This window comes from Pituophis catenifer, unplaced genomic scaffold (genome assembly GCF_029215685.1).
Source record: "Pituophis catenifer annectens isolate HBS135680 unplaced genomic scaffold, rPitCat1.0.hap2 SCAF_2, whole genome shotgun sequence".
In the NCBI taxonomy this organism is placed as follows: Eukaryota; Metazoa; Chordata; class Lepidosauria; order Squamata; family Colubridae; genus Pituophis; species Pituophis catenifer.
Genome location: NW_027256882.1, coordinates 18640645 through 18667426, shown reverse-complemented (window position 1 = coordinate 18667426; position 26782 = coordinate 18640645). Strand labels below are relative to the sequence as shown.

At 41.6% G+C, this 26782-nt stretch overlaps 1 protein-coding gene and 1 pseudogene across 1 annotated transcript; one reads left to right on the top strand and one right to left on the bottom strand.

Moving 5' to 3' along the window:
* The first annotated feature begins 584 nt into the window (after positions 1 to 584).
* Positions 585 to 13238, top strand: LOC139309942 (vomeronasal type-2 receptor 26-like; annotated as a pseudogene).
* Positions 13239 to 16597: 3359 nt separating this feature from the next.
* On the bottom strand, positions 16598 to 26581 carry LOC139309941 (galectin-6-like). The gene is made up of 7 exons (XM_070934123.1): positions 26432 to 26581; positions 26166 to 26254; positions 25014 to 25212; positions 22998 to 23132; positions 19371 to 19459; positions 17695 to 17854; positions 16598 to 16744 (listed from the first exon to the last, which is right to left on the bottom strand). The coding sequence occupies exons 1-7, from the start codon at positions 26579 to 26581 to the stop codon at positions 16598 to 16600; spliced, it is 969 nt and encodes a 322-aa protein (XP_070790224.1).
* Positions 26582 to 26782: the final 201 nt, after the last annotated feature.

The window sequence follows — 26782 nt, the reverse complement described above, 5'->3', positions numbered from 1 at the left end:
GTGGTGGGTTTCTACAAGTTCACACCAGTTCGTGTGAATTGGTAGTGGTAATTTGTTCTGGGTCGCCGAACTGATAGTGACCTTTGGCTGGCCACACCCCCAAACCAGTTGCCTGGTCACAGCTTGCTCACCCAATGCTCGACTGCCCCAATTGCCCCAAATTTGGAAGAACTTTGCCCAAGATTACTTGTATATTCAGGGGCTAGCCTACACCTCTCCCAACAATGAGTTTGGCAGCAATCTAAGATGTCTTCCAGCTCTTCAAGATCAACTTTAAGAGTGCCGAGAAGCTAAGAGCAAAAGAAGTGGCGGCGCAGTTACTGGGGCATGTGTGTCTATGTGGCCCTCTGCAAGGAGTGTGAAGGGAGGCAGATGTCACGCCTGTGAGGAAAAGAGGCGCTATACTTGACTTTAAAAGTGCCAAGAAGCTGAGAGGACAAGTAGTGGCAGTGAGGGCGACAGGGGCGTGTGTGTATGTGTGTGTGTCCCCTTCCACAAGGACTTGGAGGCAGACACCATGCCTCTGAGGAAAAGAGGAGGTGGTGAAACCTTGGCTGTCACCCGGGAGGATACCATGGAGGGACATGTCACACACCCCTGTCACCCTTGCCACTGCTACTTTTGCCTCCCTTCACTCCTTGCGCATGCTGGAAGTGCCGAACCGGAGTGGGAAAGCGCACACGGGAGCGAGACGCAAGAAGTTGGCCATTGTGGGGTGAGCACCTTGACTTCCCCTCTTGTTCCTCACAGTCACCCTGAGCTGAGCCGGTGTGGTTCTTTCCTTGGGCAGCCCAGACGACCACAGCAGCAACAAGCAGCACCACAACAACGAAGTAGAATAAGATTTGGCAGTGCAGAAATTGTTCCATAAAAAATAGTGCATCTCCCAGGGGCTTCTGGCAAAAAAACAAAAACAAAAAAAAAAAAAAAACACCCCAAAACAAAACCCAGATTTGCAGCAAGATTTTGGAGCTTGTTAAACGTTCCTCCGCCCCAGCCATGTTTTTTTCCAGTCTGGGCTGCTCAGTAGCAGGCTCGGCAGGCAAGCTTTTATTCTGTCAGCCCAAGGGGGTGGGAGGTACTTAGGAAATCACCCTGTCTCTGCAATATCGGTCATGTGACTGAGTGGGCATGACCAACTCAATGTCACTCACAGCAAGGTGCTGCCTCACCTTGCCGTGAGTGATGCCAAGTTGGCCACACCCACTCAGTCACATATCCCTCACCAAGCCACCTCCACTAAGCCATGCCCACCAAGCAAGCCATGCCCATAGAACCAGTAGTAAAAAAAATTTGAAACCCACCACTGGTGCACACCATCTCAGCCGCAGAACTCACAGCATATATTTAAGAAATCAAGAAATTTCAAACTTTAAATGTTCTCAATATGTTTTTATCAATATGGAAAGACAACAGAGAAAGTGTCAAGGAAACTAAAACAAAAACTTCTACCAAATCTATAATTTTCTCTTGCTTGACCAACTCCATCATCCTTTCTTATTCTGGTGTCCAAATGTTCATCTCTGCGATGTGGCTGGGAGTTTTGCCACTCATTTCCTGACTTTGATCTCCACTCTCAATCAGGAGAGTTCATCTTTCAATTCAACGAAAGCTCTGTCTCTATGTTTTATATTGTCCTTGGCTACATGGGTTCCCTTGCTGCCATTTGGTGCTTTCAATGAAGCCAAGCTGATCACCTTCATCATGCTGGTCTTCTGCAGCATCTTGGTTTTCTTCCTGCCCGCGTACCTGAGCACCAAAGGAAAGTCCATGGTGGCTGTATAGGTCTTTTCCATCTTGGCCTCTGGTGTTGGTCTGTTGAACTACATCTTCTTCTCAAAGAAGTTCCCTACTTTCATCATGAAAGTAGGGAACTGATTGTGAAATTATTTCTTATGCTCATAAAATTTAACAGTTCATTGCAATTGTTGTTGGTTTATATCCTCTGTTAGCATTTTTGGTAATTTAGGTTATTTAAAACCAAAGGAAAATAGAAAAATGAAGAGTTAGACCCTCTTAGCAATTCCAAGAAGGTTCCATGTCCATTTGCATTATTCAGATGACTCCCAAGGGCACAGATAAACCTCCAAGTGGCCTCAATGACTCCCAAAGAGAGTGCTAATGACCAGATGACTTCAAGGACTATATATCCTTCCATTCTTCGCACCCATTCGTAACTGAAGAAGAAAGTCCAGTTGCCTTTTGAAAATGCAACTTTGGGATGTGGAAACAGCCCCCTCCCCAGAATAAAATATTTGACAGGATTTTAAAAGAGGCAGAATAGAACTGATGAACATATCACTATCATCCCTCTCCAGATAAGAAACACAATAATAAGGCAATTTTGCGAGTTTGGGAAAGTAACCACAGAGTCAGGTCAATGCCTGGAATATACTACCTGATTCTGTGGTTTCTTCCCCAAATCCCCAAAAACTTTAACCTTAGACTGTCTATTGTTGACCTCACCCCATTCCTAAGAGGTCTGTAAGGTGCGTGCATAAGTGCACCAGCGTGCCTACCGTCCCTGTCCTAATGTCCCCATTTATTCGTAACCATTTCATGTATTAATCATGTTTATACCTATATCTGTTATCTAATATGTGCTAGACAAAATAAATAAATAAAATTAAATAAATAATCCCAAGATTGACCCAGAGACCTCAGGAACACAGGAACTCTCAACCACATTCTTCCAAGCACTTGGCAATTTTTTTGAGGGTGGTTCACAGTCTCCGAGATGGATTGGCCAAAAGCTCCACTAAACACATCTACAGAAAAAGAGGGACCACAAGGTTCCCCCAAAGAGTTTTCTGAGAGGATGTGACAAGAAATAAACACCACAGCCCTCTGTTTATTTAGTAAAGTAAAAAATAAACTTTGAAATATAACGTTTCTCAGTGTTTTACACAAATATGTAAGGACATCCAAGAGATCATCAAGAAAAAAGAATCTATCCACTCTATAGATTTCTCCATATTAACCAGGGGTGAAATCTAGCAGGTTCTGTCAGGTTCTGGAGAACTGGTAGCGGACGTTTTGAATAGTTCGGAGAACCGGCAAATACCACCTCTGGCTGGCCCCAGGGTGGGATGGGAATGGAGATTTTGCAATATCCTTCCCCCAGGAATGGGGAGGGGATGGGGATTTTGAAGTATCCTTTCCCTGGAGTGAGGTGGGAATGGAGATTTTGCAATATCCTTCCCCCAGGAATGGGGAGGGGATGGGGATTTTGAAGTATCCTTTCCCTGGAGTGAGGTGGGAATGGAGATTTTGCAGTATCCTTCCCCTGCCATGCCCACCAAGCCACGCCCACAGAACTGGTAGTAAAATAATTTGCATTTCACCATTGATATTAATCAAATGGTAGAGTCCATAGTTTGGCATTTTCCTTTTAGTCAACTCTTGTTGACTAAATAATAAATATTTCTAGAAAAGATGGGAAATAAAATGTCATTTCCAACATAAGCAATTTTAAAATCAGTTCCAGTTAGGATTCATATAAGGAGATCTAATTAAAAAAAAAAGAAAATCCCAAACAGGCCTTACTCTTAACAATATACAAGGTTCAAGGGTGCTGATTACAAATTGGCATTAGTAGGCAGGCAGAACTAGAGTTAAATGCCACTAATCTAGCATGTCACTAAACTCCATAGCTCTGGCTGATATTGTCTCCAGTGCTCTCTGGAGACAAAATACCACATTAAAGGACAGCAGAAGACATTATCTGGGTGTTGTGCTATCTTCCCCCAGGATCACTTTCTGGACATGTCCTGACAAGAAGGATCACAACCACTACAGAACAGTGTCCCCAAGGGATGGATTTGTAATTTTTCACTAAGATGCTTTCCTACAGCTGTCCCTTTACATGTGGAGCCCTGGAAGAAGTTCAGGATCCCAAGAGGAAAACTTGTTTCTCATTGTAATTTTCACAATTCTGGTCTTTGAGACCTCTTACGCTACTTCTTGCCTTTGATGTAAACACCAGACTGAAGAAACATGAAAGGGATCTTGCATCAGAAAAGGATAAATGCCTCTGGTCATGTTGTGTGGCACAAGATAAAGAACAGGCATAAAGATATCTCTTTCTCTCCTTTCTAGGTGAAGCTCAGTTTGTCTGCCTGAATCAGGAAAGCCAGTGGCATTTCCATCTGATTGAGGATACTTTGAAATCTTCTCACTCTTCTTGTTCTTGTTTAGAAAGAGGAAGGGGATCAGTTCAGCCCCCATGAATTTCTTGCTCCTGACTCTGATGCTGCTGATGTCCCAGCCAAACTCTGGGAAGCTTGGAATGAAGTGCCCACTGAATTTGGAGCACCAGGATGAAAAAATATCAAGGAATTTTTACAGGCCAGGAGACCATCTCATTACAATAATCACCACTGCAACAATAATAGCCAATACCACAACGTTGCCTTTCAACAGGGCTCCTTCTACTCAGGCAAGCTTGTAAGTCAGACCGTGTAATGCATTCCCTCCTTTTGCACTTCTAACTTTCTTCTTGTCTTCTTCTTCTTTCCCTTATTCCTATGTTTCAAAACTTGTCTAATTTCCTGAACCATTTTTATTTCCATGGCATTTCTTGCCATATTTTGTGGAAATGTTGTGGAAAACCCTAACCCTATCCCTAACCCTCAAAACAGTGGTATAGAGCACTGCACACCAGAGCAATTAGACACAAGAACAGTTTTTTCCCAAATGCCATCACTCTGCTAAACAAATCATTCCCTCAACACTGTCAAACTATTCATTAAGTCTGCATTACTATTACTATTAATCTTCTCATCGTTCCTATCACCCATCTCCTCCCACTTATGACTGTATGGCTGTAACTTGTTGCTGTATCATTATGATTTATATTGACTGTTTCCTAGTAAGATTCGATTGCTTATTTGTACCCTATGGCTATCATTAAGTGTTGTACCTTATGATTCTTGATGAATGTATCTTTTCTTTTTATGTACACTGAGAGCATATGCACCAAAGACAAATTCCTTGTGTGTCCAATCACACTTGGCCAATAAAAAATTCTATTCTATTCTATCCTGGAAGAGACTGAAATATAAAGGGGGGAGGGATAACTTTGAAACAAGTCCAGGTTATAAAACTTTCCCGGTTCAGTCCTGAGTTATCACTTGAAAACTGATTTTAGTTTAAAATAAATAAATAAATAAATAAATAAATAAAAAATAAATAAATAAATAAATAAATAAATAATTTTATTTATTTCTATACCGCCCTTCTCCCAAAGGACTCAGGGCGGTGTACAGCCTATTAAAAGCACAAAGACAGACATCAGTTAAAAATAATTAAAATTATTACATAATTTCGGCTCAGATTTAAAACCCCAAAACTTTAAAACACCCAATTTAAAAATCATTACATTGATAGCCTGGCTTGGCGGAACAGCAGGGTCTTGAGTAATGGGTTGTACCCAGCATATTTCCATATTTTTATGACTGATTATTCATATTCAGTGCCTAATACATAGGAATAAAGGGTGGTGTTTTCTACAAAAATTGTGTGTTTGTGATTCTTAAGCTTAGTGCAACACTATCTAAATCCCATCTTCCGAACATTCATTAAAATGAAATGGTGATGGGTGACCATAATTTGTATTTGAGTTGGGGTCAATATTAGCTTTAGCCTCAGAAGGCTTGTGGAGACAAAGAGGATTCAACTGAAAAAAATATTTTGTTATTGCTGTGGATGATGATGATGATGATGATAACATGAACACTTTTTTTCATTAGTATACTTAGTGATAAAGAAACATTTCTACGGTACATTTTTAACATTCAAGTAGCCAACAAGACTCCCTGGCTTCCACGAAATCTCACACTTGGATACAATGTTCATGATAACTATCTGAACATATTTGGCACTTCAGATGCCTTGATGGACATGCTCTCAACTGGAGAAGCCAATGTTCCCAACTACAGCTGTGGAAGGAAGGACAACATTTTGGTTCTTGTTGATGCAGCTGCTGATGACATCTCCATTGAGATGTCAAGATTAGGAAGCACCTACAAAGTCCCTCAGGTTTGTACGTGTGTTTTCTATAAGTAAATTGAGTGGGGTGATGGATGCATGAATGATAGATCCAACCATATCTATTTCTTTTTAAATTAAGAGCTACTTGTCCCCATGGCCATTTTAGGTCTCAAGGTTAGGGTTTGGGATCCACATTGTGGAGGGGGAAAGGATCAAAGCAGTGATAGCCTCTCATGACATCATCCCCATTGCATTTATGGGACCAACGGCTCTTTGTTTGGACAAAACATTTCAGATGAGATCTGCATATGCATGTCTGATTGTGGTCAACAATAGGGGTGATACAGAAATACAATTTGCATTTCTATTCTTATTCTTTTTAATTTAATATATTTTTTACATTACTAAAGTTTTATACAGTTTTGTTAATGTTTTTCTTTATTCCTTATTTTCATACGGCTTAATGACTAATCAACAATAAACTATTCAAATATATTTATGAGACCCAAATTGGATTTTTTTAAAGCTAAGATTTTGGAATTGATCTGACTCTAAATATAATACAGTATTCTTCATTGCTTTTTTTAGATGAATTTTCAATTGTTTTCAGATTTGCTGCGTGATAAAAGTCACTTGCCATTTTATCATTCCCTGTTCCCCAAAAAAGGCTTCTACCTAGAAATTGTTCAAGTGCTTCTATATTTTGGGTGGACCTTGATTGGCCTCTTTGCTTCAGACACAGAGAATGGAGAGAATTTCATGAGGACTTTGACTCCTCTGTTGGTCAAGAGTGGAATTTGTGTTGTTATATCACAACAATTCTCAACAACTGGAAATTCAGCATCCCTCATGGCAGCCCTCTCTAAGTGGAGAGAAGTCAATGTCAATGTTCACCACATAGAATATCGTGCCATTTGGGACAGACTTCTTACTTTCCAGTTAATATTTGATGGCTTTTCAGGACCTTTTGTAGGGAAAGTCTGGATCACAACAGTCATTGGATTAAATCCACTGAAAAAGGGACTTTTCAAATATGTGACTAATGTGTGGACCCTTGGTTTAGTGAAAAAAAAAACAACCAATGGCAGATGCCTTTGTAGACAGTTTCTTTGTGGAACCACCTTTTAAGTATCAGTCATTTCACTGTTCTTTTTCAAAGCATCTCTTTTCTGTCAAAGGACGGAGAAGATGCATCCAGAAAGCACCATTGGCAACCCAAAAGGGACAAAATTTGGAAAGGGTCTCGAATGGCCACCATTTTTACAGTGTCATTAAGACTCTGGCTTATGCCTTGAATGCTGCATATTCCTCTAGATCCAGGAAGAGAATGAAGGATGGCACAGAAACTTTGGGGGCTCCAAGACTGCAGCCGTGGCAGGTATGAAGTCCCTATAAGGATTCATCCAACTTAGTTCCTTTTGAGAAGGAATTGAAAGAAGAAGGAAGGGAACCATCTCAACCTTCTTGTGCTACAAAAGGCCAACAGGTTTGGCCAATCTAATGACATGGGTTATAATTTTACAAACAGTGGAAAAGAGGATACATATAATTCGATATTAAACCTGTTAAATTTTAAAAAGCTGTATGCATTTTTAAATACATTCCTTTATGTGCGGTTTTAAGAGTAGCATCGTAGAATTTTACCTTCATAAATTGAGAAATACCAGATTATTGAATTTGGAGGGACATGATTTGTTGATGGGATGGTATGCCTTTTTATGGTATAAAGGAACAAAAATACAGGGGTACTTTAGAAGACATCAGATATGTGAGGCTTTACTTTTGAATTGGGAGAAAGTTAAAAAACATTATTATTTGAAGATTCCAGTCTGGGTATCTCCAATTGAAGCTTTTTCATATCCAGTAATATTTAAAAGGGAACAAATTGTTAGATATAGTAAATTAATAGATGAAAAGGGTGAACTTAAGTTGAAGCAAGAACTAGAAGATCAGGGATGTAAAATGGACTGGTTTTCATATATGCAAATATTTTCTAGATATCGAGAATATCTCAAACAAGAAGGTTTTTATAATGTGTTGACTAATTTAGACAAGATTCTAATGGGTTTGATGACCATGTAATTAAAAAGCTATATGGTTACATTAGAGGTAAAACTGGAAGAAGAACAAGTTAAAGAATCAATGATAGCATGGGGGAAAATTTTGGTTATGGTATTGATTTAGAGAAATGGCAAAAATTGTGGTCGCATAATTATAAAATGACAATGTCTATAGCATATAAGGAGAATTTGTATAAGATGTTTTACAGGTGGCATTTATCCCCGACGAGAATAGCCAGAATGTTCCAGAATAAATCGGAGAAGCGTTGGAAGTGTCATCAGATTCCAGGATCATATTACCATATGTGGTGGACATGCGTAGGAGCAAGGAGATATTGAACTAAGATACACACGTGGTTAGAAAAAATCATAAAGAGACATATTGTGATGATAAAGAAAAATATTGAGACATTTTTATTAGGGATCTTATCAGAGACATACAATAAAGAAGTGCAATATTTAATTGTGAATGTTTTAACAGCAGCTAGAATTGTATTTGTTAAAAACTGGAAAGGAGAGAAGATACCTACTGCTCAGTCTTTGCATTTAGGAAATAGGTGAAGGGGAGACTTAAATCTCTGGTTCATTGGCTCAACTCTGAAACCGCTTCTCCTTTTAGAATGCTTTTCCTTTCATTCAGACATTTATTGATTCTGGAATAGCTATAAACAGATCCTAAGTTTCTGTGCAGCATCTTTCAGTTATTGGAAGAATGCTGTATCCTCCCATCTCCTACTAAGAGATTGTGTTAGTTGGGAAAGGAGCTTCCAAACTTCTTCTGCTTTTCTCCTCACGTAGACCTTCTACTTGATCTTATTTGGAGTCTCCCAAATAGATAACATTCCCTCATATTATCCCTCATCCTTCTTGTATTGCTTTCAGTTTTTCTTTTCTGTGTGGAGGACTTTGTACTTCTCTCTCTTTTAAATTCCATTTGGTTGGGTTTTTTTCCAACTTATTTTGATAAAACATCAAGATCTGTTTTGCAGTTTACGTCTTGTTTTAAGATATACCTTTAGACACCCAATTTGTTTTCTCAGCTGACAGTTGGAAGTCACTCAATGGCTTTGGGCCAAGCGTCAACTTCAAGTTGGCTGTTTCAGGCTCCCTGCCCCATTCCCAAGATTTCAGGTTCTCCTTTCACTACTGACTCTTCACTCTCAGGAGTGGACCTGGTTGCACAATTTCCTCAGTAGTTTTTGGCTCTGGGAAAATTGTTACTGTGGTTGTGGCTTCATGTCAGACCTGGCTTAACTTGATCCCTTAGGAAAGAAATGTTCTTGATTCCATATGCTGCAAAAAGGTTACTTTTACAAAAGGAAATCAGTTACAGTAAGCAAAGCCAGGACTAAGAGCTTGAGCATAAAAATTCCCCTAGTTAAGTTTCCATTCCCTGGTCCACCCCCCTATTATCACCCCATTGTTCAGCCACATTCAGAGAAGATGTTTTGGTAACTGTCCCCACTCTGGTTGGTTGGTTGGTTGGTTGGTTGGTTGGTTGGTTGGTTGGTTGGTTAGATAGATCCTGCATCCCATTCCCAGGACCATGGCCTTGGGATGTCTCAGAACAGTATGACTATTACTTTTGGTTTGCCAGGATTCTGTCTCAGGTCCCCCTTATTCTCCTCCTGGCTCTCACTCACTCCTCCCTTAATGTATGGCAAACTGACATCTAGGAAAGCACAGATGTGAGCGAAGGATGGCAGCTCTGACACAATTTGTTAAATATGTGCAATCAGAGACACAACTGAAACAAGAACAAGAAACTCAGAAAGGATCCTCTCTTAACTTCTCAGGTTTAAAAAGAGTTGGTGGGACATTTTTATTTTCAGACATACATTGTTGACTCACACAGAAAAATGGGCAGCATATGAATTATAAATATTCAGCTAATTCAACCTTACAAAAAAACTAGAATTAGCTTATGGGTCACGTTTCCAATGTTTTTTCCAATGAGTTTATGAATATTCTCTTTGTACAATTTATTTCTCACCTGCTCTATATGTTCCCTATCATAGATAAATTTTGTCAGTTGTATTTGTTTTTCAATACATATATTGTCCATATATGATTGACAGATTTTGCTGAACATTTCTTTTTCACTTTTGAAGATTGTGATAAAACTATCTGCAAGACAGATCTGAAGAAGAAAGATGCAGTTGAGAACATACAATAAAGAATAAGTTACCAAGTTTACTATTTTCAGAATTCCTGGATCTTTCCATTCTAGTTCCATCCCTTTTTGGAGAAGAATGAGTTCTTAAATCTTTCCACATGGGAACTGTACCAGGACCAAAATGGTGATTTAGCAGCTGATCTGGAAATCATGAGCTGGGTGTTTTTCCCAAAAAGAAGACGTATCGCAGAGATTCTGGTGACTTTTGAAAGAGAGAGACTTACTATCAATCAAGCTTATCTATCAAGGTTAACGTTGCTCAATAGGGTGGGAGACATTTTGGTTTCTTTTCTATATTTCCCAAATGGTTCCAACCTATCTCAGTTAGGATAAACCTATGTGCCATGGCTTAGCGTTGAATTGGAGAAGATGCATGAAAATCAACGAGTGATTACATATCAAGTGTTAGGGCTGGTAGCCTCTGGTTTGCTGCTTCCTTTCCCACAAATTGCAAAGAAGAAGGCAATTTTGTTGACCAGCTGCCTGAATTCAATTTAGGCTTGAAGTCGGTGAAATTGAATCAATACTGGATGGAGGTCCTGCCCAATGGAAAATTAGTTTTGGAATTAGGGTTCCCCTTATCCTGATTGAGCCCAGTGTCTCATGAAAGGACAGGGCAAGAGGTTTTTCAGCAACCCACACATGGGCAGAGTTATCCATTTCAATCTTTCACCCCACTGGGACAGTGCAAAAGGTCTTCTGCTTCTATGAAGGAGGTCCAAGAATTTATCTTTACATGGAATCGTAGCGATTGGTCTGATGAGAGATAAATCCCTGACCCCAGAAACTGAAGCACTGAAACATGTCTTTGATACAGAAAAAAACACTTCTTGATGTTTTAAGTAATGAGGGACAATATGAAAGGAAATGCAGCTAAGATTTGGTCTTTAGCTTCTAAGAGAGCACCTCATCTGAAAACCCTTTAATTCATGGTTCACCTTGATTGTTAGTCTCCTCAAGCTTCCAAATTGAACTGATATCAAATATGGGATTGTTCTTCCATGCCAGTTATTGTAACCTAATTGTAATTCTAAACGGATGATTTTTTGATACCTAGATGGGCCTTAGAAATATCTCTTGACATCTGACAAAGAGTGTCCATGCATGTCCCACATTCTGAAGCAAAAGATGCCTGAGTCATTCTTTTGGAGGGACATGTTCTCGTGACCTCAACTGTATCTCACATCATACAGTTCTAGAAACTGAGGAGTCACTTTTAGTCTTATTTAAAGCACATGTTAGCATCTCAGCATATGGTTAATGGTAACATATTTTCTTTGGAATTCCTTGTTTTTTCCTACTTAGTCTCTGCCTCAGTCCAAATGTGTGGAAAAATGTCATCCTGGATTTGTCAAGCGGACTCGGGAAGGAGAGCCAATTTGCTGCTATGACTGTGTTCCTTGTCCAGAGGGGACCATCTCCACTCAGGAAGGTGGGTTGCACTGAAGGGGCTTGTGGAAGGAAATTCATTTAGAGCATTTTCATGGAATTGCAAGTTAAAAGAAAGTTTGAAGCTCAACTTCCATGTTTAATTTCAATTGATGATCTAAAGGGGATAATACCCAAAAGACTCTGAAGGAGGAGCTGGATAGAGATCGAAGGGTGTGGCAGACTGGTCAAGCTTTAATACTGCCAGAGAAAATTTCTGCTTTTTATTTTTTATTTTAAATTTAATTTATATGCCACCCTTCTCCAGAGACTCAGGGCGGCTTACAATGCATTAAGCAATAGCCTTCATACTTTTGTATATTTTTATACAAAACGGGGGGAGGGTGGGTGCCATACCTCCCCCCATGGCCCCCTTTTGAGGCCAGGAAGCTGCAGGGAGGCCCGCTAGGCCCAAACTGGGGGTGGGGCGCGCCCCCCCAGCCCATTTTTGGGCTCAGGAGGCTCCAGGGAGGCCTGCTTGGCCCAAACAGGGGGCAGGGAGTCACGTGAGCATGTGTATGGGGCGCATTGCATTATGGGTTCCAACATGCCCGCACACTTTCAGCACACAAGGAGAAAAAGGTTAGCCCTTCCTGAGATAGAATATTAAAGAAATGCTGGGGTTTTTTTTGTTTTTTTTCAGATATAGAAAAATGCACCAAGTGTCCAGATAATAAATATCCAAATGAGGACCGAATTCAGTGTATCCCCAAAAATATAACCTACCTGTCTTATAAAGAACATCTGAGCATCCTCTTAGTCTCTTTTGCCCTACTCTTGTTCCTAACCACAAGCCTTGTCTTATTCATTTTCATTAACTATCGAAAAACTCCCATTGTCAAAGCCAACAACCGAGACCTTTCATACATCCTCTTGGTTTCCCTTGTGCTTTGCTCCTTGTGTCCCTTTCTCTTCATTGATCAGCCAAGGAAAGCCACCTGCCTTCTCCGACAAACAGTTTTCAGCATCATCTCCTCAGTTGCCATTTCTTCTCTCTTGGCTAAAACAATCACAGTGGTGCTGGCTTTCCTGGCCACAAAACCAGGAAACCAAGTAAAAAGATGGTTGGGGAAGAGCTTGGCCAATTCCATCATCCTTTCTTCTTCTGCTGTCCAAATTATCATCTGCTCCATCTGGCTTGGAGTTTCTCCCACATTCCCTGACTCTGACCTCCATTCCCAGCCTGGAGTGATCATCCTGCAATGCAATGAAGGCTCTGTTGTCATGTTCTACATCACCCTCAGCTACCTGGGCTTCCTGGCTGCCATCTGCTTCACGGTGGCTTTTCTGGCCAGGAATCTGCCTGGTGGCTTCAATGAGGCCAAACTGATCACCTTCAGCATGCTGGTCTTCTGCAGTGTCTGGGTTAGTTTTGTGCCCACCTACTTGAGCACCAAAGGGAAATACATGGTTGCTGTTCAGGTCTTCTCCATCTTGGCCTCGAGTGCTGGATTGCTGGGCTGCATCTTCATCCCCAAGTGCTACATTATGATTGTGAGGCCAGATCTGAATACAAAGGAGCAGCTTACGACCGCAAGAAATGTAGTAATATGAGACAGGAGTTTCCAACAGGCCAGTCCTAGAAAATAATCCAAGCTGTTCTCCATACATGAGCATGGTAATATTTTTGCTTGAAATAATTTAAGGGTTAATTGTACAATAGTCCTCCTTCCTTGTACTCTAGAATTGCAAAATGGCTCTTTTGAGCAGTCAAGGTATCATATCTGTCCTATGCCCTTAGAGGAGTTCTGAAATTTCCCACCAAGGTATTTTAAACATAACACTTGTACAATGGGAATTTTATTGATATCTCAGAAATAACTGTATAATTTCAAGGGGCTGTAATATGCCATTGTTTTAGTTGTTATTTACAACTAAAACAATGTTGTGCATGTGCAGTTGTGGTTCTTTGCAATATTGTACTCAAAATCTCAACATCATCAGCATAAGGAGAGAAGAGAAACACCTCCAGACGAATTAGGGTGATTTGTCTTTTCTTTTCTTATCCTCTTAAAATGGAAGTTTGCAAGGAGATTCTATTCACAAAATGAAGTCATCCTAAAAGAATCGTATTTATTTCCAAATAAAGCAGAAATACAAGTGACTGTCTGGATCTTTCTTATTGGCTGAATGTTGAACAAATAGAATAGAATAGAATAGAATAGAATAGAATAGAATAGAATAGAATGGAATGGAATGGAATGGAATGGAATGGAATGGAATGGAATGGAATGGAATGGAATGGAATAGAATAGAATAGAATAGAATAGAATAGAATAGAATAGAATAGAATAGAATAGAATAGAATAGAATTTTTTATTGGCCAATTGTGGTTGGACACACAAGGAATTTGTCTTGGTACATACGCTCTCGGTGTACATAAAATAAAAGATTCATTCATCAAGAATCATAAGGTACAACACTTAATGATAGTCGTAGGGTACAAATAAGCAATCAGGAAACAATATCAATATAAATTGTAAGGATTCAAGCAACAAAGTTACAGTCATACAGTCATAAGTGGAAGGAGATGGGTGGTGGGAACGATGAGAAGATTAATTGTAGTGCAGCCTTAGTGAATAGTTTGACAGTGTTGAGGGAATTATTTGTTTAGCAGAGTGATGGCGTTTGGGAAAAAACTGTTCTTGTGTCTAGGTGTTCTGGTATTTAGTGCTCTATAGCGTCATTTTGAGGGTAGGAGTTGGAACAATTTATGTCCAGGATGTGAGGGGTCTGTAGATATTTTCAGAGCCCTCTTTTTGACTTGTGCAGTATACAGGTCCTCAATGGAAGGCAGGTTGGTAACTATTGTTTTTTCTGAACATTGAACAAATTCTCATCCTTTCTCATCCCCTTCTTGGATCTAAATTAATATGCAGCATTTAAGACCTGTGCCACAATCCATACCATGAAGTTTATGGGATGGTATTCAGGACAAGATCTTTTCAGTCTCCTCCTCCTCCTCCTCCTCCTCCTCCTCCTCCTCCTCCTCCTCCTCCTCCTCCTCCTCCTCCTCCTCCTCCTCCTCCTCCTCCTCCTCCTCCTCCTCCTCCTCCTCCTCTACAGTCATCTTGCCCAGCCTTCTACAGAGAACTGATGTTTCAGATAAGAAAATGGAAATGCTTTATCTGCAAATTGTAGAATAGAAGAGTAAGGGGCCTGAATGACATTGGATTTTGTCTTTCAAGGCAGAGCTGACCTAAAAAGTAATGAAAATATGATACTAATAGTGTACAATAGAATAATTAGCTTTGTTTCGGGGGGGGGAAGTAAAATTATTATAAAGATGGTGGTTGTTATGAAGAAGCAAGTGATTTCTCCTCTTGCAGATAGAAAAGTGGGCACTGGGAGTACTAATCTGCTCATTCTGATCAATTGTTGTATATCTTCCTACTGACCCCTACAGCTTGGGAAGTAGGCTATGGAACATTATGGACATATCTGTGGGATTTTGTAGATGGTGGATATGGTGGCAATCTGAGAGGAGATGTCACTCTCTGTCCCTTCAAGGACAATGAAAAGGTCCTTCTGCCTTCTACAGTTAAAGTTAGCAACGTGGGCCTCCTCAACTAAGAGCAGGTCCAACACACCATCATAGGTCATTTGGTTGAAATAATGGTCATGGAGATTGTAACCCAGCTGGAAATTTGGACGGAGCTGTAAATGCTGGTTGATCTGTGGAATGGTAAAAAGGAGAGGTCTTTGTAGCAGTGGGTGGATGCTCTCCTAGTAAAAAGCAATATAAATAAATTAGACTAATGCAGAAAGTTAGCACCCACCCCCTCCTAGAAGAATGAGATATTCTGGGAAATATTAAAAAGGCAAAATATTACGTTTCCCTGGATGAGAAAAGGAGAAACACATTTTTAGAGACAAAGTAGCTTCCTGCAGCTCCTTGCCCCCACTTCATCTTTAGGGTGATGGGATTAAGACATGGCCCTCAGGACATGATAGGATTAGCCCTCTACCCATCTCACCACATGGCACCAGGGAAGATTACATCACCCAGCAAGGTTCAACCAAGCTTGGGACTCAAAAGACAACCTACAAAGTTACTCCTGCATGGCCCCATGGGAGTCTGAAAACCAATCAGAATACAAGCTCAAATTCAAACCCATGTGCTTTTTTTGCCCAGGACTTCAAACCATGTAATAGGGTTGCGGTGGCTCAATGGCTAAGATGGTGAGCTTGTCGATCGAAAGGTTGGCAGTTCAGCAGTTTGAATCCCTAGTGCCACGTAACAAGGTGAGTTCCCATTACTTGTCCCAGCTTCTGCCAACCTAGAAGTTCAAAAGCATGTAAAAAATGCAAGTAGAAAAATAGGGATCACCTTTGGTGGGAAGGAAACAGCATTCCATGTGCCTTTGGTGTTTAATCATGCCGGCCACATGACCACGAAGACGTCTTCGGACAGAGCTGGCTCTTTGGCTTTGAAACGGAGATGAGCACCGCCCCCTAGAATCTGGAACGACTAGCACATATATGCGAGGGGAAACTTTACCTTTACCTCAAACCATGTAGTCCTGTCCACCATTAAAAACCATCTTTCCAAGTAGTCTCCATGTTTCCAGCATCTTTTTCCCACTTGGAACTGAACCCAGATGGATATTTCTTCCAACACTATCATCCACAAATCAAAATCAGAAGACAGAAAAGTAAGCCTGTTGCATTACTTGATCGAGATGCTTTATTGAAAAATGCTGCTTAATATTCTCAACTACATTTGAATCTCTGTTTGTTTGTTTGATTGATTGATTGATTGACTGTCTGACTGGAGCTTATGGACCACTTGACATCAGCAAGATTTTAAGTGTAATGGCAGACAGAGAGAGAGAGAGAGAGAGAGAGAGAGAGAGAGAGAGAGAGAGAGAGGGAGGGAGGGAGGGAGAAGAGGGAGGGGCGGGTCTATGCTGTTTCTGATCTGTTCCTCCTGCCCAATTGCTTAGTATTTGATGTAGGAAAGAGTCACGTCTCCATTGATCTCTAGAGTGTGGATGTCTTCAATAGGGACATAACGATGGGCATAGTTGAAGAAAGGTTGGCCATTGGCGTAAACCTTGAACTTGTGGTTGTCACAGTGGATCAAGAGCTGGGAAGAGAGGAAAAATGTTAGTGTGGCAAATCAGTACATCTGGATTACCTTTGGTCCTCTGACAAGGGGTCTGCAATCCACACCATTTGCAACTTGCATCAAAATCAAAAGGTACCACCAATACATAAGATATGGGGCTTCATTGGTGGGGGGAAGTCATAACTGCCACACTTTTTTCTCCTCTCCTCCCCCCAAAGCCCCAAGGGCAATACAAGGTCAATTTTCCAGGAGAGAGGTAAAAATGGGATTCTAAATGACCCAAAGGTCCTGTGTGGGTTCCGACAGATGCCCTAATTAATTAATCAGCCTCGAACCAGGTTTCAAAAGAAATCCAGTTATTTATTAGGAGCAGCATGTCGGCACTTATCCAAGTGGAGTCAGCTCTGCCCTCACATAGTTTATGACTCCACAATGACCCTGTTTCCACCCTCCTCTCTGGGTATGTCATAAATCACATTCTCCAAGGGAGCACATTCGCGGGCTGTAGGAAACACGCCACTCCTGCTGGGTCCAGTAACCTGGGATACAATCTGGAGAAAGGTATGTGTGGAATGTGCTTGTAGTCATGCCAGCTGAGCTGCCCCATGAGCTTCTCCCCCTTCTTGCCTATGGCAACTTGAGATCAGTCCTGGAATGCTTTACGAGTTGACAGGTCCTTTTTCAGAAGGCAGCTGGATTTTCTTCTCCTGTGCTAACTGGGAATTATGGGAGATGGAGTTTTATACCTCTGTAAGACATCAGCTGGATCTTCTCTACACCCCCACCCCCATTGCCTCCCTACTTTCTCATTGGCCAACCAGCCAAACTCTCTGCTAGAATCCAGGGGCATCTACATGAGATGGTTAAAATAGGGGCCAGATACCATTTATATCTCTATGGCTGACATATTATTTTTTTTATTGCCTCCCTGCAGATGTCCCTCCTTTCTGTAGTCAAAGCCAACTCACCTCAAAGGTCTGCCCAGGTTGGAAAGGGTTAAAGGTCAAGTTCCTTTCCTCGGGTCCCCACCTGCCATATAGAAAACTGTTACGGACCACGATTCTTTGTTCCAGGTGTGGATTAATCTGCAGAGCAATATCCTGGCCAGCCATAAAATTCATTTGAAACCTTGAAAAGAGAGATCAAAGCAAGTGTCTCAGATGACCCTTGGAATAAATAAAAAGAAATCTGATTCTCCTCACCCCAATCTCTTAATTCAATAGCAGCCTGCCAGATGCTTCCATGGGTGAAGGCTAAGGGAGGGGTGGGGGGGAGACAGATCTTGTTCCTCTTTGCAAATATTATTTATTGGTTGACTGCTGCTGAATGCGTAAGTTCTATTTATCATTTTAGGTGTTTATTCATTCATTGCATTTGCGTTCTGCCACAATCAAACTTTTAGTGAGCAATATAGGTATAAAAAGTCACACGTATGAAAAGGGGTTGTCAGAAAGAACAGGGAGTCTATTCTCGAAAGCACCTGAACAGGGGTGAAATGCTCTGAAGTCTGCTACCAGTTCGTTTCACTACCGGTTCGCTTCGTGCGTGCATGCGCGGCACATGCCAAATGTGCACTTTGTGTGCATGTGCACCGCATGCGCTGCTGCGCAGCACTGATAAAGGAAGATTAAGAAGCCTTTTCTGAGTCTGCAAAGGTAAGTAGGACAGCGAGGGGGAGAACAGCTGTCTTGTGTGATTTCTAGCAAATATAAATCATGCGGCACAGCTGATCATCGGAAATACCGATTCGACCAAACTGGTAGCATTTTTTTTTCTACCGGTTTGGGTGAAACGGTCTGAACCGGTAGCATTTCACCCCTGCACCTAAAGCAACTGAAGGCAGGACAAGAAGCAACGTATGGAAACTAATCAAGGAGAAAAGCAACCTAGAACTAGGGAGGAATTCCCTGACATTGAGGACAATTAACCAGTGGAACAACTTGTCTTCAGAAGTTGTGAATGCTTCAGAAGTTTTTAAAAAGAGATTGGACAACCATTTTTCTGAAATGGAATAGGGTTTCCTGACTGAGCAGGGTGTTGGACTAGAAGACCTCCAAACTCCCTTCCAACTCTGTTATTCATATTCAGTAGCACTCTAACTGTGAATAGCATTCTTCTAATGAAGAAAGCTGATTGCTGCTTAATGATGATTTGAGTCCAAATCTTTCTTTAAATCCATCTCCTTAGCTAGAGTTCCCCAAACTCTTCAACTCATCGATCCCTTCATGATATTTCATATTCACATTTTGGGGAAATATTTCCCTAAGCTTTGCTTCTTCTTCTTGTGGCGGTGAGTTCCACAGACTATGTGTGGAATTGTGCTTCCCCTTCCCCTTGTCCTCTGGGCTTTCCTTGTGGATGTGCACAAGAGATGGGAAAGGCATATAAAGGAGATAAAGCAGGAAAGGTCTATGAAAGGCCCTAAGACTGGCATTTTGCTGTGCCAAAGATAAACTGGAGCCCTGGTGTCTAACTTGTGAGCAGGGGGAACATGTGGGCTGAATGGACTGAAATGTCTGATGCCTGGAAGGCACTGGCAGGTTGGGACCTCTGGCTGTGACTGTAGAAAGGCAGCGATGCCTAATGGTTACAATTCCATTCCTCTGACTGCATCCAAAAACACATGAAAAAAGAGAGCCCAAACCTTTTCGCATTCTTCGGAATAGAGCCTCGCACTGTGATGTTCCTGTTGGCTTCCAAACCTCCAGGAATATCACCTGTATAGGGCACCAGCTGAAATAGACAAGCATCCAGGTTACACTCAATGCCACCCCCACCCCAAGAGGCTGCTAGCTGGGGTCAAAATAGTTGTAGTCCATAGCAGAGGTGGTATTCAGCCGGTTTGGACTGGTTCACTTGCTGATATGCCTAATAAATTTGCCAGGGTTCCAACGGATGCCCTAATTAAATCATGAGCTTCAAGCCAATCTTCAAAAGAAATCCAGTTATTTATTAGGAGCTTCATGTTGGCATGTTCCCAAGTTAAGCCAACTCTGACCCCACGTAATTTACGCCCCAATCATGACCGTTTCCTCCCTCCCCCCAGGGTGTGTCATCGATCACATTTGCCAATGGAGCAATTTCATGGGTTGTAGAGATCACTCCCCCCTGGTTGCTGTGGGTAACCCTGGGAGACAGCCTTGAGAGAGATAAGTCTGGAATGTGCATCTGTCTTTGGCTACCATGCTGTTTCATTGGTTTCCCATCCCCCTTGCCTATGGCAACTTGAGAGCAGGCCAAGGATGCTTTGCGAGTTGATAATCTATACTTTAAGGAACATTCAGGCCTCAGAGTTTTGATTGCATTGGGTCTGTTACTTGAGCAGCGGTGGCGCAGTGGTTAGAATGCAGTACTGCAGCTAATTCTTCTGATTGCTGGCTGCCTGCAATTTGGCAGTTCGAATCTCACTAGGCTCAAGGTTGACTCAGCCTTCCATCCTCCAAGGTTGGTAAAATGGGGACCCAGATTGTTGAGGGCAATATGCTGACTCTGTAAACTGCTTAGAGTGAGCTGTAAAGCACTGTGAAGTGGTATATAACTCTAACTGCTATTGCTATTATGTGCAATGAACACAAAAAAAAAATAGATGGGGTTGTGATAGTGTCAGTGGGATTGCTCTGTTGACTTTATTGATTAAACCTTGTGAAAGCCCCTGGTTTATGGCATTGCAAAAGATTGAGTTTATAGATCAAATCATCAACCTTGGTTCTAAATCCCGATTTCCTTGTGCAATGTATAGATCTTTCTTTCTACTCAGTCACACATTTGCCCAAGGGATTTCTTCTATTCCAAGTTTTTTTTTTTTTTTTTTTTTTTTTAATAGAGATATTTCTGAGTGATGGGGAGTAGCTGGCTTTGGACAAGGGATTTATATTACAGTAATCCCCTCCTTAACCATAAAAAACCCCCCTAATTTTCCCTAAAATATTCCATTTACTATTCCTTTTCTTCTCCTTCCTTGTGATTTTAGAAGCTTGATGAACTAAACCAAGCATTAAGCAGTTGGCAGATTACTTAGTAATTCCCCCTCCCCCATTTTCTAGTCCTTCGTGTTCACTATGAGTATAATCTAAGCCAAACATCAGAAAATACTAGGCTCTTTGAATTGCACCTGAATGCACACAGATTTCTCATCTCCTGGTTTCTGTCCCATCCCACAAATTAAAGCTACAATAAAGAGAGACAGGTTGGGTTAGCAAGTCTCTTGATAACTACTGGATGCTAGATTGCAAGGCCCATTATTATCTGGTTGGAAAGGAATTCAAAGAGACTGTTACCAACTCTATCAGCGGTGGGTTTCACATTTTGTTACTACCGGTCCATGCATGCACTTTTCTCATATGCGCATCTTCCATGCATACACCCGGCCTCAAAAATGTGCCTAAATAGGATGGCATAGATCTGGGGCAGGTGAGCTGGCCCATCTGCGATTTCACTACCAGTTCGCCTGAACCAGTCTGAACCAGCTGAATTCCACCTCTGAACTCCGTGTTTTGTTTTGTTTTTCCCTAAAATTGCTAGCCCTGGATATCCTTGCCTGCTGCCCTCTCCCTCTTCATCGGTGCCTTTCTACCACTTGATAAAACTGGTTAGTTTTAAAAAAGATGTTGAGACTCTAGAAAGAATGCAGAGAAGAGCAAAAAAGCTGATTAGGGGCTGGAGGCTAAAACATATGAAGAACAGTTGCAGGAACTGGGTATGTCTAGTTTGATAAAGAGAAGGATTAGGGGAGACATGATAGAAGTCTTCCAATACCTCAGGGGCTGCCACAAAGAAGAGGGAGTCAAACTATTCATCAATGAGGGGGGGATTATGGGAGCGACGGGGCACTCCCATGTGACACCTCTCCTGCGCGAGCTGCACTGGCTTCCTGTGGTCTTCAGGGTGCACTTCAAGGTGTTGGTGACCACCTTTAAAGAGCTCCATGGCTTAGGGCCGGGGTATTTACGAGACCGCCTTCTGCCGCCAATAGCCTCCCACCAGCCAGTACGCTCCCACAGAGAGGGACTCCTCAGGGTGCCGTTGGCCAGACAATGTCGGCTGGCGACCCCCAGGGGGAGAGCCTTCTCTGTGGCGGCACCTGCCCTCTGGAACGACCTACCCCCAGAGATACGAGTGATCCCAGACCTCCGGACTTTTTGTCGGTCCCTGAAAACACATCTTTTTCACCTAGCCGGGCTGGCTTGATCCCATCCCTTCGGTTTTAATTTGTAATTGGTTTTAATCCGGGTTGTTTTAAATGGATAGCCAAAATTATTTAACGTTTTTTAAATTGCTTTTAAATTTTATATGTTATGTTTTATCATGGCTGTTCACCGCCCTGAGTCCTGTTGGAGAAGGGCGGTATACAAATTAATTAATTAATTAAATAAATAAATAAATAAATAAATAAATAAATAAATAAATAAATAAATAAACAAACCTGAGGGTAGAAGAAAAAGCAATGGGTGGAAACTAACAAAGGAGAGAAGCAATTTAGAACTAAGGAGAAATTTCCTGACAGTTAGAACAATTAATAAGTGGAACAACTTGCCTGCAGAAGTTGTGAATGCTCCAACACCGGAAATTTTTAAGAAGATGTTGGATAACCATTTGTCTAAAGTGGTGTAGGGTTTCCTGCTTGGGCAGGGGGTTGGACTAGAAGACCTCCAAGGTCTCTTCCAACTCTGTTATTCTATTCTATTCTATTCTATTCTATTCTATTCTATTCTATTCTATTCTATTCTATTCTATTCTATTCTATTCTATTCTATTCTATTCTAACCTGGATTGCTGTTGTGGAGGTAATTTGGTCTGTTGCAAATCCCTTAGTGTGTGAATGCAGGAAACAGGTTAAATGTCTTATATTAACCCTGCAGTGGTTGTCCAGCTGATCCTGACTCAGAATCTGGGTCTGTTCTTTTTTCATTCTTTGTAGCATGATAGAAGTCCTGGGGAGTTGAGGTCACATATCTTACAATTGCCAAATTGAGAAACACTGCTTCATGGACATTTGCAAGAGGGAAAGGAGTACATTTGCTCCCTGTTCAGTTGCTAGTATTAGTATACTAGTACTAGGTTGTTTTTTTGCTAGGATGCAGAGTCATCAGCCAAGACAACTGAGAACCCAGAAGGACAGCTATTCTTGGGAGGGTCGAAAAAGAAGTATAAGAGGAGCAAATGGAAGGGAGAAAGAAAATGTGGCAGCTTGAGGGTTGAACAAACTGAGAATCAGTTCCCAGAGAGATCAAGGATCAGGAGGTACCAACTTGTCGATATTGATAATGCTTACCATGTTCTCCTTTGTTGGCCGTTCTGTCACATTCAGAGATTGCAGCTCCACGTCTCCCTTAACATTAATAACCTTCACATTTTGTGGTGGAATTCTGTGCATGTAGATACAGAAAGACTTCTTGTTCACCAGGATCTGTCAGAGGAAAAAGCCAAAGGGACCAAGTCTCAATTGGGAATCATACAATTTCTTTGCAGGAAAAAACTGTTTATTCTTGCCATGAATACATCCCACACCATTTAGTGACTGTTTGCATTTTGACAGTGTTCAAATAGTAAGTTTGCAACAAATCTTGGCATTTGAAAGCTTCACAGGACTGTAAAGCAAAGAAAAGCTGAAGTCCAATCATAAAGATAGTCAGGATTTCATTTAGTGACCTCAGAGACTGAATCATTGTTCCCAATTGTCGCTAAATGAAGACAACTTGTGCATCACTTAAAATAGTATATGGAAGATATGAAGTTGGGATAGTCAGTATTAAAGAGCCTTGGTGGCACAGCAGACTAAAGTGCTGTTAAGTAACACCAGCTGCCTGCAATTACTGCAAGTTCAAATCTCACCAGGCTCAAGGTTGACTCAGCCTTCCATCCTTTTTTTTTTTTTTTTAATTTGATTTATATGCCGCCCTTCTCCGGAGACTCAGGGCGGCTTACAATGCGTTAAGCAATAGCCTTCATACTTTTGTATATTTTATACAAAGTCAGCTTATTGCCCCCACAAACTGGGTCCTCAATTTACCCACCTTAGAAAGGATGGACGGCTGAGTCGACCTTGAGCCTGGTGAGATTAGAACTTGCAGTAATTGCAGGCAGCTCGATGTTAAATGCTGCCTTAGGAGGTGTTAAGGATATTGTTGTTGTGTTACCAACCAGCAGAGTAAATGCACAAGGAAACGTTGTTGAGAGCAATGAATAAGAGTTATGCAAACTGGTTTATCAAAAGCTTACTTTATAGTAGAAAAACAGTCTCATAGTCTTTAAACAAATTCCAAGTCTTTGCCAGTAAATCAGTCCAGTAGTTACAGAATCTTCTTACCCAACAAACAGTAGTTGGTTAGAATAACAAACTCACTCTGGTTCACAAACTACGATGGTAACAGATCCATCAAACGATGATTAGCAGATAACAAATCCTCTCAATGGTAGCTTATCATAGCAGCTTCATCATCTCATCATCTTCATACACAATGGCAGCATAGCAGAGCAGCAACTGAACATGTTACAATACCTTGCTTAAATACTCTCACAACCAGTCATTATCTAATTACAGCATGACTCAGCATTAAAGTCACATAATACATTTTCAGATTAAAGTTACAGTACACTTATATTGCCTGGACAACTTGTTAGGCTCAAACCATATCCTAACAGGAGGCATTAGCCTCCTACGCCACTCAGGCTTTTGAGGTAGGTAAAATGAGGACCCGGATTGTGGGGGCAATAAACTGACTTTGTATAAAAAAGAACACCACTTAGGGGCCCCCCGAAAGCCCTACTAACCAGGTATATACAAAAAGTATGAAGGCTATTGCTTTGTAAGCCACCCTGAGTCTCCAGAGAAGGGCGGCATATAAATTGAACCAATTAATTAATTAATTAATTAATTAATTAATTAATTAATTGTTCATTCTAGACCAGTGATGGCAAACCTTTTTGGCACTGAGTGCCCAAACCAGAATGTGTGCACGCTGGAGTGCACATGCTGGCTTCAGGTTTCCGTCGCGCCCAAAGACCAGGGGGTCGGCACATGCATGTGCACTGGCCATCTGGTCTTCAGATTTCCAGCACTCTGGCATGCACGGAGAGCAGCTGGCTGATGGGCAGGCACATTCTGGAAACCATAAGAACAGCTGGTGACAGCACGTGTGCCCACAGAGAGGGCTCCGTGTGCCACCTTTGGCATGCGTGCCATAGATTCGCCATCACGGTTCTAGACAATCAGTGAATTCTTTGGGTGGGGGAGGGGAATGAAGGGCCACCTGCAGTCCCAAAAGTAGCTTCTGTCACATATACCAACCTGATATTTGGCCTCATTGACAATGAAGATGACCTCAAAATCCTCTCCTTTTTGGAAGGGGATCTCATGATGCTCTTCATGTCCCCACCTGCCGGCCTGAAACGTGTTGAGCACAGTTTTCTGCCAATTAAAGTAAATCTTGAAGTGGAAGGCAATGTTGGTCCCATCATGCTGCCCACAGGCAAAGTTCACCTCAAATCTGGAAGAGACAGAGGAAAAAAACAAGCGGAAAACTTAATTGGTAGGTGCAGGAATCTCAGAGTAGAGTTCTGCTCCTTTTCCTTTACTCTGAAGCTAGAATACATAGGATGCTCTTTGTTGGTTTAACAGAAGAATCAAGTTCTTAGCCCTGGTGACTTAGTTGGAGTTGCAAGAACCAAGAACTAGAACTATCCAAAGAAATAACACTGTACTGCAAACTAGGGCATACAAAACCTTTGCCAGACCAATCTTCAAATATAGTTCATCTGCCTAGAATCCACACTATATCGGACATTAATACAATTGAGCGAGTCCAGAGGTATTTCACGAGAAGAGAGTTCCACTCCTCTTCTCACAATAGAATACCTTATGCCACCAGGCTTGAAATTTTGGGCTTGGACAACCTTGGACTACGTCGCCTATGATCTAACCTAAGCGTAGTACACAAAATTATCTGCTACAAAGTCCTACCTGTCAATGACTACGTCAGCTTCAACTGCAATAATACACGAACAAACAAGAGGTATAAACTCAAGGTAAATCACTCCAAACTCGATTGCAGAAAATACGACTTCAGCAATAGAGTGGTCAATGCCTACCTGACTCCATTGTTACTTTCTCAAACCCCCATAGCTTCCACTTTAACCTCACCCCATTCCTAAGAGGTCCGAATAGGGGGCGTGCATAAGTGCACCAGTGTGCCTACCACCCCTGTCCTACTGTCCCCATTTATTGGTACTCATTTCATGTGCTCATGTCCATGTTTCTACTTATACCTGTTATCTAGTACATGTTTGACAAATTAAATAAATAAATAAAAATTAAGAAGGCCTTTAATCTTGGCATACAATTTGAATTATATAATTTACCCTTAGAACATAATAATCTTATCACTATTATTTTGAGACAGATAGATCTTGCCCTTCCTGTGAGCCTCCAAAAGAATGTTACCTTTTGGGGTGTTTGGGTACTGCACCTTGCACATATACAGACATCCCAGGTCGGAGTCCACCAGAGACAGGTTGGTGATAAGGGAGTGCCTGGAAGATAGGAAATGATGAACCAAACCAATAACTTTACAGCAAAACACAACTTAGACTTTTCATCTAGTCAACTACAACCTGTGCCCAGTGGTGGGATCCTGACAGTTTAACAACCAATTTGGTGATCGTGCATCAGATGTGTGCACACGCATGCACAGTTTTAACAAAACTAACCTTCCATGTTACTTCTGGGGAGTAACATAGCTGAGGCGCAGCAATCCGCTCTGCTGTGTGAATCAGCTGAGAGGATAAAGGTAAGTAAAGCGCAGGGGTGAGAGGGCTGGCCCACCTGATCTGAACCGATACGAACCGGCTGAATCCCATCCCTGCCTGTGCCTTGTATCAGCTTTTCCATGTAGCTTCCAAGTCAAACAAAGACCTCCTGAGGGGGCCTCTGATAAGAATTAATCCCCCAACATGGCAGGGAAAGGAAGGCATGGAGGAAGCACCAGAACTGCAGCCACGGTTCTGCTTTAACTCTATCAGTTGATCAGTGGATTGAGCAAGATGCCCGATCTCTCACTG

What these genes read in the sequence shown, in the direction of transcription:
- LOC139309941 (XM_070934123.1), bottom strand. Translation starts at nt 26,581, where the DNA reads ATGGGATTCAGCCGGTTCGTATCGGTTCAGATCAGGTGGGCCAGCCCT. An exon ending in GTACCCAAACACCCCAAAAG is followed by an intron (nt 25,213 to 26,165) that starts GTAACATTCTTT and finishes TGTCTCTTCCAG; the next exon opens with ATTTGAGGTGAACTTTGCCT. An exon ending in GGCCAACAAAGGAGAACATG is followed by an intron (nt 19,460 to 22,997) that starts GTAAGCATTATC and finishes TGTCTATTTCAG; the next exon opens with CTGGTGCCCTATACAGGTGA.